Source organism: Elgaria multicarinata, chromosome 6, assembly GCF_023053635.1.
Source record: "Elgaria multicarinata webbii isolate HBS135686 ecotype San Diego chromosome 6, rElgMul1.1.pri, whole genome shotgun sequence".
NCBI lineage: Eukaryota > Metazoa > Chordata > Lepidosauria > Squamata > Anguidae > Elgaria > Elgaria multicarinata.
The window spans coordinates 84,744,764-84,765,109 of NC_086176.1; the positions used below are offsets into that span (position 1 = coordinate 84,744,764).

Sequence of the window (20,346 nt, forward strand, 5' to 3'; positions counted from 1 at the left end):
GACTTGAGGACATTAATTTTGCTGTAAGCCATAATGCATTTATAAATAGCATAAACCTGAAAGATTTTCCTAATACAAAGGGATAGCTAATGATACTGCACATGCCAAGAAATCGTATTGTTAAACTTTTGATATTGCTGCAGCTTATGTATCTGTGTCTATCATAGCTGCTAGCTTACTGGCTGGACCTACTAAAGAGAGTATTGCTCACCAGTTCTTAAATAGCTGTAGCGGTTGCCAGTCTCAAGTCAAAAGGCTGGTCATTACCTATAAAGGCCTAAACAGCTCGGGGGCTGGTTACCTGAAGATTATCTTAAACCACAATAAAGCTGCTTGAACCTTCTGACCATTAGAGGCCTTCTTCCTCAAAGCTGGGAATTACTAGGGAGAAGAACTTCTCAGGACATGTCTACACCTCCCAGCATTCTGGGAGGGAGAGGGGAGGATCTTGCAATATTGTACTCACGAGACCTTCCCCTTTGGACAGATGCGCGCATGACATCCTGGGAGGAACGAAAGATGTCATGCCAGCCATTTTTTTTAACAGACAATGATTGCACATGCGCTCCAATGCAAATGTAAGGTGTGTTTTTTTAAAAAAAAATCCGCTCCCCACCCCACCCCCAATGGGCATGGAGCGCCTGAAGAGCTCCATGCCCCGTCCCTGGTTCCTGCCTCCTCATGTTTACTCATGAGGAGCCGGGACAAAACTGGGATGGCCGCCCACACCTTCCACGGTCTCGGGATGATCCCAAGACTGCAGGAAAAATCAGGCTAAAAGCCATCCCAGTTATCCTGGGGAAATGAAGAGGTCATCCCTCCTTGCGTCCGGGATCCCCTGTGCATCATGTGGACACACAGGGATGATCCCGGGACGATCACTGGGATAAGGTATGGTGTAGACATGCCCTCAGTCCTAGTGCCTCATGTGTGAAATTCCCTCTCCAGAGATGACTGCTTGGCACCTAGTCAGCAGCAAGTGTAGACTTTATTTGCCCAGGCATTCCAGCTGGTTGACTAGCTGATTTTAATTGTTTTATGGTATAACCTTAGCTTATGGTTTAGGCTTATTGAATGGATGCTGCTGTTTCTGTTTTATTTTATTGTTGAATGTTGTTGTATTGTGGTGTGTTAATCGTACACTACATAAAGTGGTGCTAACCAGCATACAAACTGCAATACTGAATAATAAACAGAAATGGGGTAAATAATTTAAAGAAACGTTTTATATAATAGTACCACAATATATATAATATAACAGAAGATTGTTAACAATATCAGACACGTGATATTTAGTGCTCCAACCATACAAAAGAAGTTTATAATTGCGGATGCTTGATAAACAATGAAACATAAAGTTGTTCACAGTTAAATAAAAATTGTTTATAGTTGCGAGACACTTGATAAGAAACTTGTTTTACTTGATTAAACAAAAGTTGTTTATAGTTGTGAGGTGCTTAATAAGAAACTCGTTTAACAGGTTGCTGGCTTAATAAACCCATTTCGCTTTAAGCTTCTTCAGACACCATCATGGTGTTTTTGGCGTGGGGAGGAATTAAAGGGTTCTTTCCTCAAATTGAACAAAATTTATCATCATCCGTAGTAGATATTTTCTCTCTCTCTTTCTCTCTCTCTCTCTCTCTCTCTTTTAATTTGTTAATGATACTCTTAAAATTGCTGATAACATAAATGGATGGAGTAAAAAACTCCCCAAACCTTGATTCTCGACCAAAGCACGCCAAATGCTCCCAAGTGGTATATTCTTGACCAGCTGTAATTGATAGGAGCTGAGGGCTGCTATTTATGTGTTATCTTAAGGGTAAATCGTTTGAAGTAGAAACAGATGGTAATTAACCCAAAAAAGGGTGAGTATTCTAAACTTGTATTTAAGCCGTTGGGCTACAAGGAGTTGTATTGGAAAATCCATTCTGACTCCCTTCTCAGAAGTATATTGCCATAATTGCACCAGTTGAAGGTATGTGGGTAAATTCTATCAATGACCCAAAATCTAAAGTCCTCATATTGGTGAGAGTGTTCAATAAAATGTTGCACCAAAGGTGTCTCCAAAACTCGATGCTTTAATTTTGAACAATGTTCAATAATCCAAGCGCGGATACTCAATGTTGTTTTGCCAACATGTATCAGATTACATGGGCAGATAATGATGTAAATAACTCGTTTTGTAGAGCAATTAGAAAAATGGCATAACATAAAATTCTGATTGTCTACAGGATGTTGGAAACCCGTTGTTTGTACAGATAAGGCACACACTGTGCACCCGCCACAACAAAAGTGTCCTCTGGTTTCTCCCAATGGTGTATGTGAGGTTCTATATCAGAATGGACCAATCGATCTCTTAATTTTTTTGTTCTTTTTAATCCCAATTGTGGACTGTTACTGCATCCCGGAAGATGGTTCACCATGTGCCAATGTTTTCCTATAGTTCTCATGATGGCATGGGACAGATGAGAATGTTTAAAGGAACAAATGTTTCTATTTGCCAGAGATCTAGTCAAACGTTATTAAATTATTGTATAATTTTTAATTGTACACTGCCATGTGAGGTTATGCTGAAGGGTGGCTCATACATCAATTTTGTAAAACAAGTATAAGTGTCAATCTACAAAAATATTGCTAGAACAGTTGTTTGTTTGTTTTCAAGCAGAAACTAGGGTTGTCAGTTTCATCCAAACAAATGTATTTTTGTAATTTATTTAAGGTATATTGTGGGGGTGTACAAGAAGATAAAGTTAGTTAGGAATTCCAGGATTCAAGTATAGATATATCAAGCAGCAGCCACTTGAAAGAGGTCATCTGAAGTACAGGAATACAACACTTGTCATCTGAACCTGCTTCTGTAAAAGGATTAGCTTTAATGCTGTTACAAGCAAATAGAGAAAATGGATCCGTTTAGGATTCTGCCGTCTGTGTGTGTGCACATGTTACCTTAGGTATTGTAAAGAAGATCTAGTACTTTCAGAGATGTTAGCACTTGTGGCTTGATTTGGAATTAAAAGCGAAGTATAGAAGCAGGTGTTAGGCGAGAATGTATTTCCATACATGTATGTTGAATTTATCTAAAGAAATGAGCAATACTGTCAGCTGAAAAGTCCCTGAAAACACTGATACATTGGAGCCCTGAATTTACCTATAAGATGATGAGAGCTTTGGTGTAAAGACTGCACTTAACTCTAGTTGAAAATGCTCCTTCCAAATACCTTAACAAAACGAGTGAAGAATTTTGTGCTTAAAGACACTGCAAACAAGGGGGTGTCTTGTACATCTTCTTTGCCCTGTGGTGGCTGTGAATCGGTGCTGCATCAGTTATATGATACAACTGCTGATTCACAGGTACCATGAGGCTTTTCCCTGACCTGTGCATTAGAAAAGTTGGGGACTTACTCCAACTTTTCCCTTGGAAGTGAGGTCACCACGGCCCTTCCTGCTGTGTTTTTATTGTGTCTGGATGCTGGATCCACATTTTACTAATGTTGTCCAGTCCTTTCCTAATGTATCTATTTATCATCCCTTTTTAATGCTATTGGAGTGAAAGAGCTTGATGGCTAAGAGGTTAGTCTTCTTAATATGGTGTCAGTAGTGATGGATAATACCTATTCTTATTAGAACTGAAAAATGATGCCCAGTTGTTCATGCTCATCTGTCTGTGTGCATGCATATGCACGCAGAGGTGTGCAATAATGGACTTCCATCCAATCCTATTTGGATACATCTGTGTGCTGGGTTTCCCTTCAGATGTTTTGAAGTAGAACTCCCAAAATTTCTGACCATTGGCCATGCTGGCTGGGGCTGATGGGAGTTGAAGTTTAAAACATCAGGAGGGCACAAGGTTGGGGAAAGCTGTGAAAGGAGCTAGCAGCATTAAATAACTTATGAGCCATGCAGTATGCATGAACTGAACACATTGGTCTATTTTGTATTGCTTGCTGTCCACATTTAAAAGTAGCACTGATGTTTCTGAGGCAGCCATTTCCCTGAGAGAGAGATCCCCGTAACCGTATCCTGTCCCTTCTTAAATTTATATGCATGCATTGAATTCTCCCCAACCCTCACTCAGACCTTTTCTAACGTGCCAGGTGGTAACTCTAGTTGTGGCAGAAGGTTACAAGTCAGATTAGGAGATTTAAATTGTTCGTGTAATTAAAAGATGCAGGTTTTGAATAATTATGGCAATGATGGTAGGCAGCCTCCATAATACATCCTACCAAGTTATGGTAACAGCATAGATGAAGAGCTTTGTTGCTGGTATGTGTAGTGTATTTCATTCCAAAAGCAGACTGCAGTTGTATGTGAATGGCTATGATCAAGTCTGAAGTGTCTCAAACATCCTCTTCCATCTGCCTTCTGTACAGCTGCGTTTTAAAAAGTAAAATTGTTCCAGAGAAAGAATGAATTTTAACATGTGTCAAGACATATTTAATCCCTGCTTGTTCATCTTCTGGTTATTTGGGAGAAGACAAACTGTCATATTGTCTCATGTATTTTTTCCAAGTTAATCAAATATTATGACTTATACACTCTGGAATATATTCCATTCATTAGATATAAACATAGTAGGCTGAATTGGCAAGAAATAATTTTAGTGCAATAGCTTTTGCTAGCATAACAGACTTTTATATTTGTAGGTGTTGATACATCCTAACATCTTGTGTAGTGCAGCTTCTAGTGGAAATTGTCCAATATGAAGATTTATTGCTTTGTTGCTTTGTAAATAGCTTTCTGGATTGTATGTACCTTGGAGCAACAATTTTCATATGTCATGTAATAAGTCCATGAGTATCATTTATCTAATAGAATTTATTTCATGAGATACTGACATGAGAAACATTTCTCTTTGTCCAGTAAGAAATTAAGTATAGCTGAAGAAAGGTAATAAAAGATTTAAATATAATAAATGTCACCCCAAAGTAGCTGCCTCTTGGCTAAACATTTGGTTTATGATACTTGTTGAGTAACCACTTTGTTAAAATTTTCTCAGTGTTTTTTGTTAAACCACCCTCCTCTGCCTTTTCTCTCTGTGATTCACAGTGAGCAACACTTCTCTTCACCTATGGGGGAATGACGCTATAGGAGATGGCAGGTGTGTCTGAAATGCCCACATCAGATTGACGATTGGGTATATTAACTTTTAAAATGTCCCCTCTTTGGTGGCATTAAAGTTAAATTCATAGCATTTATCCTAGGATCTTATGAAATTGCTTCAGGAAGAAACAGTCTGGTATCTGCTGTCAGACCTGGATGTAGCAACTAGGATATCAATGTTTGCACTGTCAGCAAAGAAAAACAGATCAAACTATGTTGGGATGTTGGAGGAACCTGGGGCCTGAGGTCCACACTGTACTTGTATATACATCCCCCTATTTATTTATTTATTTATCTATTTATTTATTTCCGAATCATTTTTATTTTTGATGTGATATTCCTTTTATCATGGTCTTTAGCTTGTACAATAAATATGGTGATGGTGATTGACTAGTCTCCTAGAACCTCTCCTTTCTCTTCCCCATAGCATGTACCATTTTCTCCTTGTGTGCCTCCACAGACCTTTACCCCAACTACAATATCCCTCTTCTTACCCTTTCCATTTCCGCAGGAATCTTTGCAGCCCCATTTTGCATTGCTCATTCCTCCTTGTAACCTTTGAATCAAAGATCCTGTGTTTGTGAGCCTAAGCACCAGCTGTCTTTCCTGCAGGTTCAACTGTTCTCCACAAGTCTGCTGTGGTGCATGGTCAACAGATAATCTATGATTTAAACAACCCACAGTTCCTAACCCAACAACAAACTATGGGTTCTCTTTGTGGGTTGTTTGTGGTTAACAACCCATAGTTAACCCATAGTTCTGGGTTTGCATGTAACAGCCCACAAAAAATTAATCCATGGTTTGTTATTTCATGTGAAATAGCTGTTTTCACAAGGATACTGTTGTTTTTATGCTTCTTTGGTTTTTAAATTTTGTATATTTGTTTTTAATGTTTACTGGTTTTAACTTTTGTAAACCGCCCAGAGAGCTTTAGCTATGGGGCGGTATACAAATGCAATAAATAATAAAATAAAATAAAATAAATAAATTAATGTGAAGCAGTTCACAGTGGAATATTCTGCATATAATGCTAAACCATAGTTAGTGGTATGAGAATGAGCTTGCACTCTGCTCCTTCTCCGCTCTTCCTCTGGTGCAGCCATGAGGAGGAGATTGAAAGCATCCACTTCTGTGCTTAAACGGAATAGAGTTCTTCATTTGGTCCAACTTGAGAAAGCTCTGGTTAGTTTAATCTATGGCTAATGAACAAGCCAGAATAATAAACCTGGCTTGTTTGATCCTGGCTAGTTTGAACAAACCATAGTTTAAACTAACCAGAGTTCTTCAGTTCACATGTAATGTGAAATTCTGGTTAGCTTAAAAGAGAATCAAAAACATCCAGCCTTCTTGTGGCCGTGGAAGAGAAGAAGTTGGGGTGGGGTGTGGGGTGGGGCAAGCGCTAAGCTATGATTTAGCATTATGGACCAGTAAGTTGAATTGTAAATTGAATATAAAGCATTGTACCATATTAAAGCTACTGTGGTTAAAGGGGACTATTTATATTATTTATTTGTAGGTGGATGGAGGTCTGTCTAGATGAAGAGTTACCACCTACTACTGAACTGGAAGAAGGATTAAGGAATGGTGTTTACCTTGCCAAGTTAGCAAAGTTTTTTGCACCGAAGTTGGTCTCTGATAAGAAGATCTATGATGTGGAACAGATACGCTATAAGGTAAAGTAGGTACTTACAATCAAGAGTAGTTCAATAGTTGCTATGTCTGTAATTGGTACTTCATAATTTTACCATAATCAATATGATCAGGCTCGGCACCAAATTTGAGAGTGTCATTGCCATGGTGCCCTCTGTCCCCAGTGGATCCCTCCATGTAAGGTTGCCAAGGAGTAGCAGGCAGTACTAAGCAGAGAAGCAGCAAGGTGCAGTTGCTGCTTCACCCGCCTAGTACTTCACTTTAGCAACTCTTTACCAACGCTGCTATCTTTCCGGCGCCAGTTTAAGACTTTCCTCTTTGCCCAGGCATATGGCGGCACATCTTAATTACCCACATGTTTAGTTTTTTAACGGTTTTTAATGCTTTATGTGTGTATGTTCTGTGTTTTAGAATTTTAAATTTTGTATACTCGTTTTTATCTTAATTTTAGAATTTCTGTAAACCGCCCAGAGAGCCCCGGCTATGGGAGTGCAATAAATAAATAAATAAATAAATAAACTCAGTGTGACCCTGCTGAAAGGTGATAGATTTTAGTTTATTGGCCATAGCTAGACCTAAGGTTTATCCCAGGATTGTCCTGGGGTCAAACCTGTTCATCTGAGTGCCACACAGGGCATCCAGTGCTCAGGCAGGGACAAACCCGGAATGATCCTAGGATAAACCTTAGGTCTAGCTACGGCCCATTGTATCTTTTTAGCATATTCATCCTCAATGGAATCTGATGTTTTGCAATACATATTGAACTCTGTTCCCTGTGTATATGATAAGATTTTGCAGGTTGCCTTGCATTTGCGAGGGAAAGTTACCAGTCCTTAATTTTCAGGGGGCGGGGAAGGTGTTTAGGCTCAAGTTGTGTCTAAAAATAGCACACTCTTGTCTGGAAGCCATTCCATAGCCTTGTATGTGGGGGATCTTATGTTGGAACACGGACCATGGGGAAATTATGCTGCTTATCACCTCTTCTTTAGAAAGCCCTACACATGTTTCCTTTATGAAACACAAAAACTAAACTCCTTTGTTAAAATGGTGCTTTTTGTGTTTAATCACTTATTTCATTTGCCAAAGATATAAAAGGTGTTGATTATGCATGTGGATGTCTGCATAATGTTCACTTGGGGAGAGTTATGTATTCTGTCTTTGAATATGTGTAGCAAGAGTGCAATTTATTTCTCTCCCCGCCCCCCAAAGAAAATCTCTGTGTTAGTAAAGAAATCTCTCCTTGGAACATATGAAATATACTTCTGAAATGGAAATATACTTCTGAAGTTAAAAGGGAAGGAATGTCTACCTGAAGAACCTGTTCCACTTTCTGATAAAATAATAATTAAGCTGCAGATAAATTCCAGTGATTTCACTCGTGTATGTTCCATGGCTTTTGGCAGCCTCATTTATTTATTTATTGCATTTCTATACCACCTAATAGCCAAAGCCATCTGGGCAGTTCACAATGATTACATTTTGGACCTGGTATCTGAGCATTTCATGCAACATGAATTTGAGATAGTATGTCTTAGCATTTTTTTCTGTATTTTTATTTGGGGTGTGTGTGTGTGTGTGTGGAGTACTCCTTACCTTTCCCTTCAATAGTATGAGTTGGCAACTACTCGGTTGCTTTGATGCTCCAAGAAATTTCAAAAAATAAAAGACTTCTTCTATAGTTTAATTATTTATAACACTTATTAGCAGTTCAACCATGGCGTCCAGAGCAGTTTACAAAATGATAAAAACAAATACATCACATCAAGCAAGTAAACACTACACTCAAAGGGGAAACTGCCACCAAAAATAAAACAAGGATACCATCAGGTGGACCTTTCTTTGGGGGGGGGGGTTTCCAAAGACAGAGGGGAGGGGCACAGCTGGAAAGGCTTTGTCTCTGCTTACCCCCCTTACTTCAGATAAAGTGATGGAAGTCTTATACTGACAATGTTTTGGCAAGACTGCTGGAGTCATACAGAACATGAGCAGGCTACTGTACATTTCAGGTGGTTGCAATTGGTGCTTTTGAGTTAAGCAAAAGTGAGCTGCTTGGAAGACTAGGCATTGGGGACTATATGAAAAGCCAATGTTTATAAAGAGACTATTATTTCATACTTCTACGGTATTTCTACCTATAATGTGGAAAGTATGTGTGTGTCACGTCCACATATGGTACTGCCTTAATGCTGTTCGCCCAGACAGCTCTTTGCATACATGGATCAGAAAAAAAATCTAAAAACATGAATTTTGGGGTTTTAAGTATTTTTAAAGGATGTAATAAAAAACCTAGGTTTACACCTACAATTCCCACCATGCCTTGGGCGGAACTCCCAGCATGCCTAGTGTGGGATGCCAGACTTACTGGCCTTTGGCGGCCATTGTGATTCCTAACCACAGTCTCAAGCAGTCAACCCAATTCCACATAAAAGGAAACAACCCACATAAATGGGCTGCATCCATTTGCAGTGCCTCCTTCCACCTGCCATGTGTGGTTTTAAAATCATAACTAGATACAACAGCATGTCTTTGAGAGGCCAAACTCTGGACATGCTCAAAGGCACCTTGTCCTGATATTGTTGTTTTCTCAGAAACTGAGGGAAGCACACACGCAGCCTTCACCCTTAAGAGGGAGAGAGGGAGGAAAGGGAAGCCTGCTGTGCTGCACATGCCCAGAAACAAGCTTGATGAAGGGGGCAAGTGCCCGGCCCAGTCCCAGCCCTTCAGTACAGGCTCCTGATGGAGCACTTCACGCGTGAGAAGTGCAGGCTGAGGCAGTCCCAGCAGAACTTGGCTGGAGTTGTGCTACTAAGAGCTGCTTACCAATCCTACTTGGCAATGCTACTCCTCAACGCTCTATCAAGGAGCAGCATCGGCAACGAGAGGAGAAAAGCACCTCTCAGAGGACCTGGGCACCTGAGGGCTGCCAAAGGCATGCTGGGAGGTGTAGTAGTTCTCCTTCTAACTGACTTTCTCCAACTGCCACTAACCCTACCCACCATTTCATTCTAGTCTCAGCTATCAGTCATTCCTCCATTCATTATTCTGTTTCAATAGTAAAGTCAGGCTTTTACATAAAAATCATAAACTGTCTTGGAATGTTGTGGTTTAGTTAAAACATAAAAAAAACTCAGCACAAAAATCTCATCAAGTTAAAAGGTCTTGGAATTTTTTTAAATCACTTGGCACTTAAAAGCCATTAATGCAGTCACTAGGCAAACCTGCTTGGGGGGGAAAATCCATAAGCAGGGTGCCACAACTAAGATGGCCCACTCTCCAGTTGTCTCCCACCACACCTCAGATGGTGTTCAAAGATTAACATGTTATTCAGGGACCTAGACTTATGCCTACAACTCCCAGCATGTCTTGGGTGGGACTCCCAAGAGCCTTCTCTTGCCACCAAACTATGAGTCATGGTCATGACCAGTACAAATTGCTATTACTCCTTCAGGACATAAATAAAATTTCTTCAGCAGGAGATAGTGAACATTGCTTTATCCTCTATGTGGCTCCATAGCAGTGGCATAATGCCACCAGCACCATAAACTAAAAAAACTTAAAATTAAAAAGTGCCATAGTGTGTCTTCAGAGCACAGGTATGTCAGATAAAAGGCCCAAGTCACCAGTGGCCTTGACCATCCTGGCTCTCTGCCAAAACCTGTTAAATATAGATATTATATAGTAAATTCTGCCAATAAAGTATTCTGTGTTCTGCATCCACTGAGATCCGCTTCCCTACTATATGTTATTCAGATATCTGGGCAATACTGGGTATATTTTGAAAACGTATTTTTAGGTTTACATCTTTTTTAGTGGGTAGAAAGGGTGTTGTGTGTCCTGATTGTTTTTGAAATTTAGAGGGCTGCTCTGGCCAAGGCATGATGGGAGGTGTAGGCATTTCAGGTAAAACAAAAAATGTGGTTTATCACGAAGCTCTATTTTAAAATATATTCTTATTAACACAATTTTCTATTTATTCTAACAAAACAATTTACTAACTGAACCAAACTAAAAAAACCAACAAACCTAAAGATAAGTTGCAGAGAAATGTATTGTTTATCAAATAAACATTATAAACATTATTCACGGACCCGAGCAACGCCAGGCATATCAGCTACTATATCTATAAAGAAAAACTTAATCAGCATTCTCACAGGGTTGCTAGAAGAAACCTGAATTATGAAATCAAGATTAATTTATTACTTTTATAGATATAGGTCTATTGTTGTTTATTTGTTCAGTCACTTTCAACTCTTCGTGACTTTATGGACCAGCCCACGCCAGCGCTTTCTGTCGTCCGTCGCCACCCCTAGCTCTCCCAAGGTCAAGTCTGTCACCTCCAGAATATCATCCATCCATCTTGCCCTTGGTCAGCCCCTCTTCCTTTTGCCTTCCACTTTCCCTAGCATCAGCATCTTCTCCAGGGTGTCCTGTCTTCTCATTATGTGGCCAAAGTACTTCAGTTTTGCCTTTAGTATCATTCCCTCAAGTGAGCAGTCTGGCTTTATTTCCTGGAGTATGGACTGGTTTGATCTTCTTGCGGTCCAATCTTGTATAGCATCATATGGTGATTCTTTCTTCAGACTTGGTTTTGTTGAGGTGGTTAATCTGACATTGAAGTGAGTGAAAAGCAGGGGAAATAGTTTCTGGATTTATTTACTATATTTCTACATTTCCCTATAGACTGCATTCTCCAGGCATTTCACAACAAGTAGAGTTTAATGACTGTATGCTTTCATTTTATGATTGATTTTTGGAAAAACCATTTTGGATAGAGTTCATACTTTGTTAAAAGCAAGCAGCAACATGAGGCAGTAAATAACGATGAATGTTTGGAAACCCTGGGATTCTCTGTTTGTATAAACAAGCATTTTTCATTCAAGATTACTCTAAATTAATAATGTCTGGCAGCTCCTTCCCTAATTCATATAGCATCATCTCTTTCTCCTTTAAATTCAAAAGATCAAAGGTTTTGGACTGTTAATCTTTGTCTAAAATATGTTAGGCTTGTATGCATAGATTGATAATGGATTCTAATCAGGAAAAGGCTCATAGAAAAGTCTTCCCTTTTTAATCTACATGACTATACCAACAAATATAGGATTTTTTTTTTATGTTGCTAAAACTGTGACCCTCAAGCTATATTTGAATTGTGGATTTGACTCTAATGGACTTCAGTAAAACAAAACATACCTACTCTAATAGAATAGGTAAATTGAATATTTGTAGTCCAAACTTGTTGAGAAATTAGCTGTCATGTAACAGCTTTAATTGTTCAGAGATTGCCTTTTCACTGATTTCAGATAATGAGCTTTTCTACACAAGGCATTTTATTGTGCGCTCTCATATGGGTTCTTTAGACAATGATGTGACCTTCCAATTTTGCTTCTGTGTTTAAAGAGTACTTTTGGCTAGTTTTTGAAGATCAGGGGAATTAAAGAATATCTTTGTAAAAGTAAAAGAAACTGCTTTTGTACTTCTGTATTTGCACTACTCTGCTCTACCACAGTTCCACCTAGAGGTTACGTAATGGAAAAGCAGAAAAGGAAACACTTTTTGTGTAGTGGTCAGATCTCAATTATGCAATAATACTGAAAGTAGATACAGCGGATTCACCACCTGGTGTAGTAAAGCTCCCATTTACAGGGAGACTGGGAATCTAGATGTCATTTTTGGACTCACTGAAATAACTGAGTAACCCCTCTTTTCTTCCCCCACTTTTCCCATTAGCGATCAGGCCTCCATTTCCGACACACCGATAATACAGTACAGTGGTTACGAGCAATGGAGTCCATCGGCCTACCTAAAGTAAGTATTTGAACCTTGAATATTGATGTGCTCAAGTTTAAGTGTTTGCTAAAATAAGATGTGTCTCAGAGCAACTGACAGGAAACTGTTATGTCTTTATACAGAGTTAGGCCATTGGGCCATATAGTTCAGTATTGTCTACACTGTGGCTCTCGAGAGTTTCAGACAGGAGTCATTCTCAGCCCCACATATGATTGAATTTGGGACCTTTTGCATGCAAAGAATGTGTAACCCCACAGTGGCAGCCCCTTTCCAATGCGGAGAGAACCTAAATCCTGCACGTCTTGAATTACTAATTCATAGGAAAACAAGGAAAACACCATTGAGTGAAGATGGAATTCCTGTACTGCCCATTTTGCCAAAGCAGCTGGTATCATGCAGAACACGAACAGGCGCCCGTACATTCCAGCTGGTTGCAGTTGGTGCTATTGGGTCAAGCAGCTCACATGTGCTTAGGAGACCTGGCATTGGGGCTGGGAACAATAGGCAAAGCCAAAAATCTCTAAAGAAGGAATTGTTTGGCACACCCCAAGTGTAAGTTTATAAACACAAGCTTAGCAAGCAAACTTGCAGGGCAGGTGATAGAAACAGGAATTAGGAAATCACATCTACAGTGCTTGATTTTCCACTTCCCTTCATATCCACTCTCTGTTCTGTTCTGCCCCACCCCACCTCCATTTTTGGACTCTGAAGTATGCTTCAAGTTCCTGTTAAGCAACTGGGTGTAATATTCACACTTCGCATTATTGCTTTACCTTCCCACCCCACTCCCACCTTCTTCTACCTTCAAATTCCACATACAGAAGCCAACCAGTCTTGCACTAGTATTTTCAGTATTGCATCGAAGGGCAGCAGACTAGTTTAGAGGGTGCAGGTGGGCCATGTGATCCACACAGCTCTGTCCCTCAATACCTGTTTTCCACCCACTCAATCAAATGCCATAATGTAGCAGCGGTGGTGGCAGCGTGCATCATAGGAGCAGCCCAACTCATGCACACATGCAATACTTGCTAGTTTGTGGCCTAGGTCAGGGGCCTTCTTCAGTGCGTCTGTCTGTGATGCATTAAAGATGACTAGGTGAGGGAGCCAGCTAGCCCAGTCCCCCAACAAGCTGTTGCTGGGGCGAGGATCAGGATGATGGGATATGGGCTTGGAGGCTAAGGAAACAACCAAAGCAACTGTCAGCACTCAACAGCATTCACTGGCTGAGGTGGCCGCCTCACTTTGCCTGATGGTAGGGCCGATCCTGTCCAACTCCAGTGATATCCCTGAGCTCATCTCTCTACTTCCTTCCATATAATAGTCTATATAAAGCTGCATTATATGGATTATATTGGATCACTGAGCCGTTTTGTCTTATTCTGTCCTACCTGAGAATCTTTAACTGGAGTGCAGTGAGCTTTATATGTACATGCAAAAACATGTGTACAATCTCTGAGCTGTGGCTGCTCAGAAAGATAGAAGATGCCCATTACATCCCTGAGTGGCTGCTATTCATACCTACATGGAAAATAGCTCTACTTCGAATCACTCTTGCTTTCGGGGCAAAAGCAGCCCCCTTCTCAAGCACTGGATGATCCCACTGTCACTGATTGGGATGCAGCCTGGAGGTGTGCACAGGAAGCAGAACATGTTGAATGAGTGCTACATGTTGATCTCTCGGGTTTTTATATAACTGAGATAAAAGCCTACCATTTAAACTTTACTGGTACATGTAGTTCTTTAAGGTAGCCTTAGTTTTTTTTCTTTCTGAAATGCTAAAGCAGGGATCGGTTCTCCAGACATTTTGGATTACATCACTGTTAATCAACTGTGCTGATAAGGGCTCATGGGAGCTGTAGTCCAAAAACAGCTGGAAGGCATTAGGCAATCTATTTAGGGTGAAGCTGAAATATTATGCTTCTGTCACAGCACAACTGTCAGTTTTTGTATACCTTTTTAAAATGCAGAAGTTCCATTAGGAGTTGTTCTCGGGCAATATTTTTTTTCAAGATGACACAGTATCAGTGTTTGTGGATCTGATTTGTTATGTTTTACACCTTACCCTTTCTTTAAAGAGCTGAAAGTGGCATTTTAGACCTTGTGAGAGAGCCACTCTTCCTGAGCCACCAACAGTGTTGATCGGTAGAAACAAATGCATTGTTTCATAAAATTAAATAGTAAATAAAAAATAGATACAATGCCAGTCAAATAGAGCAGTTCCAAAGTTGTAATTAACTTTTGTTTTTGTTCAAATGTCTATCTATAGGATACATACAATGGTGATTACATACCTATATTTAATCATATAATAAACCACACTTACGTACTCATGCTATTGATTTGTGAACTAGTGAAAATTCCATAGGCTGCAATCTTATGCATACACACAAATCTGGGAGTTAGTCCTATTGAGTTCACTGACGCTTACTTTTGAGTAGACATATATAGGATTACACTATTAAAAAATCACATTAAGTAATGTGATTTTAGATTGTAAGCCTCTAGGCAGGGTATCACTGTTTTATTTGTATATTTATTTGTACATTGTTGGTGCTATATAAATAAATAAATAAATAAATATAATAAGTATTGGAAAATACTAGATTCAAAACTTTCTGCTCAAGTGACCATTTCATATGAGCAAAGATGTAAACCATTTCCCATGTGAAAGTAGAACACTCATCCAGTGCACCAGCAACATTTTAATGGACTAAGTTTGACTAACATAACATATTTTATTATTGAAATAACATCGTATTTCTTTAGATCTTCTACCCAGAGACCACAGACGTCTATGATAGGAAGAACATACCTCGAATGATATATTGCATTCATGCACTAAGGTAAACTAGATTTATGCCATTTTGTCTACGCTTTACTTTTTTTCAAAGCCTACTTTCTTTCAAAAAGTTGGCAGTGAAACCTCACTTGATTACAGTGATCAAAGTTTTAGAAGTTCTGAAGACAACTTAGGCATGCAAAGGTGATGGTGCATGTATGCGGAAGTATACTTCTAAGAACAAATGAAATGTATGTACACAGCTCTGTGAATATGCTTGTAAGGAAACCTTCCCAATTGGCTAATATGTATTACTTCAGCTGTAAAGCACACAACTAATATTTCTCCTCTTCACTCACCAACCGCTATCATATACTTTACAAATGCTTCTATATTCCTGATAAGTTAGAGCAATAACACAACTGTTTGCTAACCCTGATTTGGGGTGGGGGGAATACCCTGAGGAGATGCAGTTTGCATTTTAAATTCACTTAGGGTGCGATCCAGTGGGGATAGCAGTAACCTGGAGTGTTACAGTCATCAAATGCAGAGCACGAGGAGCAGTGGAGGTGATCTTTACCTCCACACTTCATCCTCTCTGCATTTTAGTTAGACCAGCTAGCTGAGGCATCAGGGAGTAGGAGGGCATGATGCTGGGGAAGTCTGGGGATAATTCATACCCCCACTTCCACAGTCCCCTCCCTGCCCACAAGTATGCCTTCTTTCCCTCCTCTTCGAGGTCACCTTTGCGATCTCAGACAGGCAACCAGCATGGTTTTCTCTGTGCCAGCTGCGGGGTGGGGTGGGGAGGATTCAGGGAGCTAGGACTTCTGGGTCTGAGGTCACAAGTGGTGTCTCTGACCTTGGATCCAGGAATCCTAAATATCCAAAGTATCCTATGCCCCCCCCCCCAACTCTGTCTAGAGGCCATAGGATTGTTCTCTTAAATTATATCACCATCATGACTGCAGGAATAAGATGGAATTTGCTTCTGCTTCCCTGATGCCTGCATAACCTGACATGTTCTGGGTGGGGGTCATTTGGGGGGAGGGGCAAAGTCCAGCTCTAATTGCGCTACTGGGTTTTATATATGTTAGGAGATAAGTGTGTATTAGATTTTAGTTGTTTTAGAACATGAAATAGTGACAGTAAATGGTGCTGGAACTCAAAGGGGTAATTGTAATAACAATTATTATTATTATTATTATTATTTCTTACCCACCTCTCCATTTTGTAGTTTTCCCCCATTAATGTCTGTAGTGCCCTTTCCCATACAGTAAACATGGGAATGGATCCAGATTAAGTTAGATATGCTTTAGTCCAGCTTAATCAATGGGATAAGTTAGTCCTAAGTAACTAAAACATCCCATGGTCTGGATCAAACCCTTGATTTTTATGAGCTGACCATATGCCTATTTGTCTTGAAAAATGATAGAAATTCAATTTTGAAATTAAATTATAATTAATACAATAAAGCAAAAAATGTTTTATTACGTTTTTTTGACAGGATGGCCCTTTTTATAACGCTGAACAATTGTGGCATCAAAAAACTGAAAAAGTAATTGTATTATAAAACTATGGCATTATATTTTTGTTACTCTGTCTGAAGCTGTTTCTGACGTGGACACATGGGGCTCTTAACGTTAAGCAGCTTATTTTTAAAAAATGTACTAAGTTCCATTCCAGTGATGTCACAATCTTTGTTCAGATGTTCTAGTGAATGTTGAGCAAAGAGAGAGTTTCAGATGTTTATATCTACTGGAGTACTGAAGATGGCTTAATCAATTGTTTGACTGCTATAATAAACAAAGGCATGGAGTCTATCACATGCAGCTGTGTATAACTGCAATGGCAATTAGCACTTTCCCTTATATTTTTAACTCTTCTGTGCAGTATTATTTCCTGTGGGGATTTAGCTTTCCAAAACTGGACCTTGTTTAGGTTACAGTCTCTAAAGCCATCACATGCAGGCGAAGATGTGGTTTAGTGTTATGCTGCTATCCTAAACACTTCTACTTGGAAGCAAAAACTTTTAATTTCAGAGGAACTTGGTCCCAGGTACATGTGCTGTGCATCACATATATTGCTATCTGTTTATTTTATGAACAGTTCATGTATATCTTTGATTGTCAGTGAATGTGTGAATTGCCTTCTTCGGAAGTTTATTGTACTTTGAGTTGTTATAAAAAGTCTGCCTTTGACAATGGTGGTGGCTTTGCACACATGTATGGAGAGCAATCCTAACCCCTGGAGCTAGCTCACTGGAGGGGTGTGTGTGTTAGGATTGGGTGAAGATGCCTCTCTCCATCCACCCCAGTAGCTCTGTTCTGCCTACAAAAAGCTCTATTGGCAGTGCTTCTGCCAGTGGTAACTGGCAGAAGGCCCTGAAAGAGGGTGTTTCAGGAGTGGTTCACCTTTAGCTTTGACTCCATTGGTTCTGAACCCCCAAGGATGCCCTTAATTATGCCAGCTTGGAGCTGACATATTGAGAAAGAAAAATATGCCTTCCACCTTTTTTGCCTTGGCAGTGCATGCTGGCAAGGCTTGCGATGCTTCTGTGGATTTGCTGCTCTAGACCATTCCGGCCCCACTTTGGATTGTGCTGTTCATCATAAAGTGATAAATATGTGCGTGCAAACAGGGATCTAGAGTAATTCTAGATGGAAGTTTTTTCCAGTCTTCCCCTCAACTGATTTTTTTTTCTGGTAAGAAAAAAAGTGGAAGCAGTAGTGGGCAACCACAGGATGGCTATGAGTGCAAGACAGTTGTGATCACGTAACACACTAACCCATACTTAGTAGTTGAGTGCATGTTGTTATTGAACCACAGGTTGTTTGTTCAACCGTAGTTTAGAGTGTTGTTCAAACCCAAGACATTTTCTGCAGGATAGTTTCTTAACCACTCGGAACAACCTAACAACAAACTAGGGGTTCTCTCAACGTGGCTTGTTTGAGAAAAATAAGCAACACTGCATGGTTAACAAGCCACCCTATGGAAAATGTTCTGGGTTCGGACAACAGTTTAACCCACAAACCCAGTCTGGATCGCCCTATTAAATTATGAGAATGAGGCAAGGCAATTGCACGATAAAATCTCATCTGGAAGCACACACATTTTCTTCCATATCTGTTTTGCCTATTGCACAAATACTCTATTGTATATGTGAATTCCTGTGGCATAATGCGACTCTCAAGCAGTATATGAGGAATGGTTTTACATTCAGATTTGGACATCTAATGTTGTTTTTTAATCATCAAGACATCAGATAATGATAATAATGTAAAACTTAAACATGTAATTCCTATCCTGTCTGCCAGTGCTCTAGTCCAGTGTACAATGCTTAGAAAATCTTTAGAAGAAGCCACCACATTTAACTGTTCTAGCTCCTGTACGGTACGCATTTGTGTATGCTAAAATCTATGTATTTTTGATATTAATTTAGTCCTGTTTGATGTTAAAAATGTTGAGTTTTCATAGGGAGCAATCCTGTAGCCATTAGACATTGTTTAAGGGGCCATAGGATACAGAGAATTCCCCCCCTCTGATGTCAGAGACAGCGCTCTGACCTCGGAAGGGGGATTCAGAGATCCGACCTGCACACCCTCGCAGCTGGTGCAGAAAGAACCATACTGCCTGCACTCTGAGGTCAGAAAAGCCAACCCTGGACAGGAGGAGGAAAAGGGGACATTTTAGTGGGGAGGAAGCCAGAGATGCCAAGATATGAGCTATCCTGAACCTTCTTTCCTCCCCCACTGAAGTCCCATTGCTAGATGGGCAAAAAAGCCTGTCTAGCAAAAAAATGCAGGGTGGTTAAGGAGGTTAAGATCGCCTCCATCATTCTTCCTGCCCTGCACTGGATAATCAGAAGCTTCAGAGTTTAGGAAGGCTCAGAAGGCCCTTAATCAATTTTCAGTCCCTTGCTGAATGGCATAGTTCAGTCTTTTATGCTCTTGTAAAATGCTGCATACAGTAGGGTGACCATATTTGGGAAACCAAAAAAGAGGACACCTAGTGTGTGTGTGGGGAAGCAGCTTTCTGAGTCCTGCAGAAAGTACGTTATTCCCCCGCCACCTTAAAGAACCCGATTGGAGTGGAGGAGGGGAAAGGATTTCATTCTGCACCACCACCATCCACTCCAATTGGGGCCTTTTCTATAATGTCCACGAATGACCCACTTTCCCCTTTAAGACCTCAATTGGAGCTCAGGGTGGGGGAATGATGTGCCTCAAGAAAGCATGTCATTCCCTCCTGCCATGCTAATGGCAGCCTTAAAGAGGAAGGTGTGTCATTCCAGGACATTATTGAAAATTATAGAAAATCCCCCCTGACACCATGGAAAGAACAAAAACCAGGACAAATCCGGGGAAATCCTGACAGTTGGTCACCCTAGCATACAGCACACTGAAGAGTACTTTTCAATTGAAAACCAAGTGCTTCCTAATAAGTCATTGTGCCATAGTGTTGACTTGCAATTGGATTTAATGTGAATTCTTATTGCTAAGGCTTCACAGTTAATATTTGTTTTATAAGCAGTTTGTTCTTGCCTGTACCAATGTGTTTAAATATGCAGCACAGCTACAGTTGGTTTTAAAGAAGCTTGTTAATTTAAAGCTTAAACAGCAGTCTGTGTTAATAATTATTTATATTAAAAATGGAAAAAAGAACATATTTAATATACTTTTTTGCAGGTGTGATACTCAGTATACCTAAAAAGTAAACCTTAGTTGTATTAGTACTAAGATGAATGTCAAAAAACAAAAACAAAATTTCATTGCCCTCTAGTGGTAAACAATACTTTTATCAAAACTGCTGTTCTCTCTAGGCAAAAGAAACTACTCTGCCCCATGGAAACTATATTGCTGATCACATCTTTGTCAAGGTATCAAAATGCAGTGTGTTAGTGACTACTACAGTCACAAATTCATGCTGAAAATGATTCCTAGACTCCATCTTAATGCTAGGAAGCAACAACAGAGTTGTTCAACAATGTTGAACAGCTTCTAATAAAGGAAAATAGAATTACTGTAAAT

At 39.8% G+C, this 20,346-nt stretch overlaps 1 protein-coding gene across 3 annotated transcripts in view; it reads left to right on the forward strand.

The window, feature by feature from the left end:
- IQGAP2 (IQ motif containing GTPase activating protein 2) overlaps positions 1-20,346 on the forward strand; it is a 174,620-nt gene that overhangs the window by 82,252 nt on the left and 72,022 nt on the right. For all 3 annotated transcript variants that reach the window (XM_063127952.1, XM_063127949.1, XM_063127951.1), the window contains exons 3-5: positions 6,617-6,773; positions 12,478-12,555; positions 15,304-15,380. In XM_063127952.1, coding sequence (XP_062984022.1) covers positions 6,617-6,773; positions 12,478-12,555; positions 15,304-15,380 — 312 coding nt within the window. The remainder of the gene's footprint in view (positions 1-6,616; positions 6,774-12,477; positions 12,556-15,303; positions 15,381-20,346) is intronic.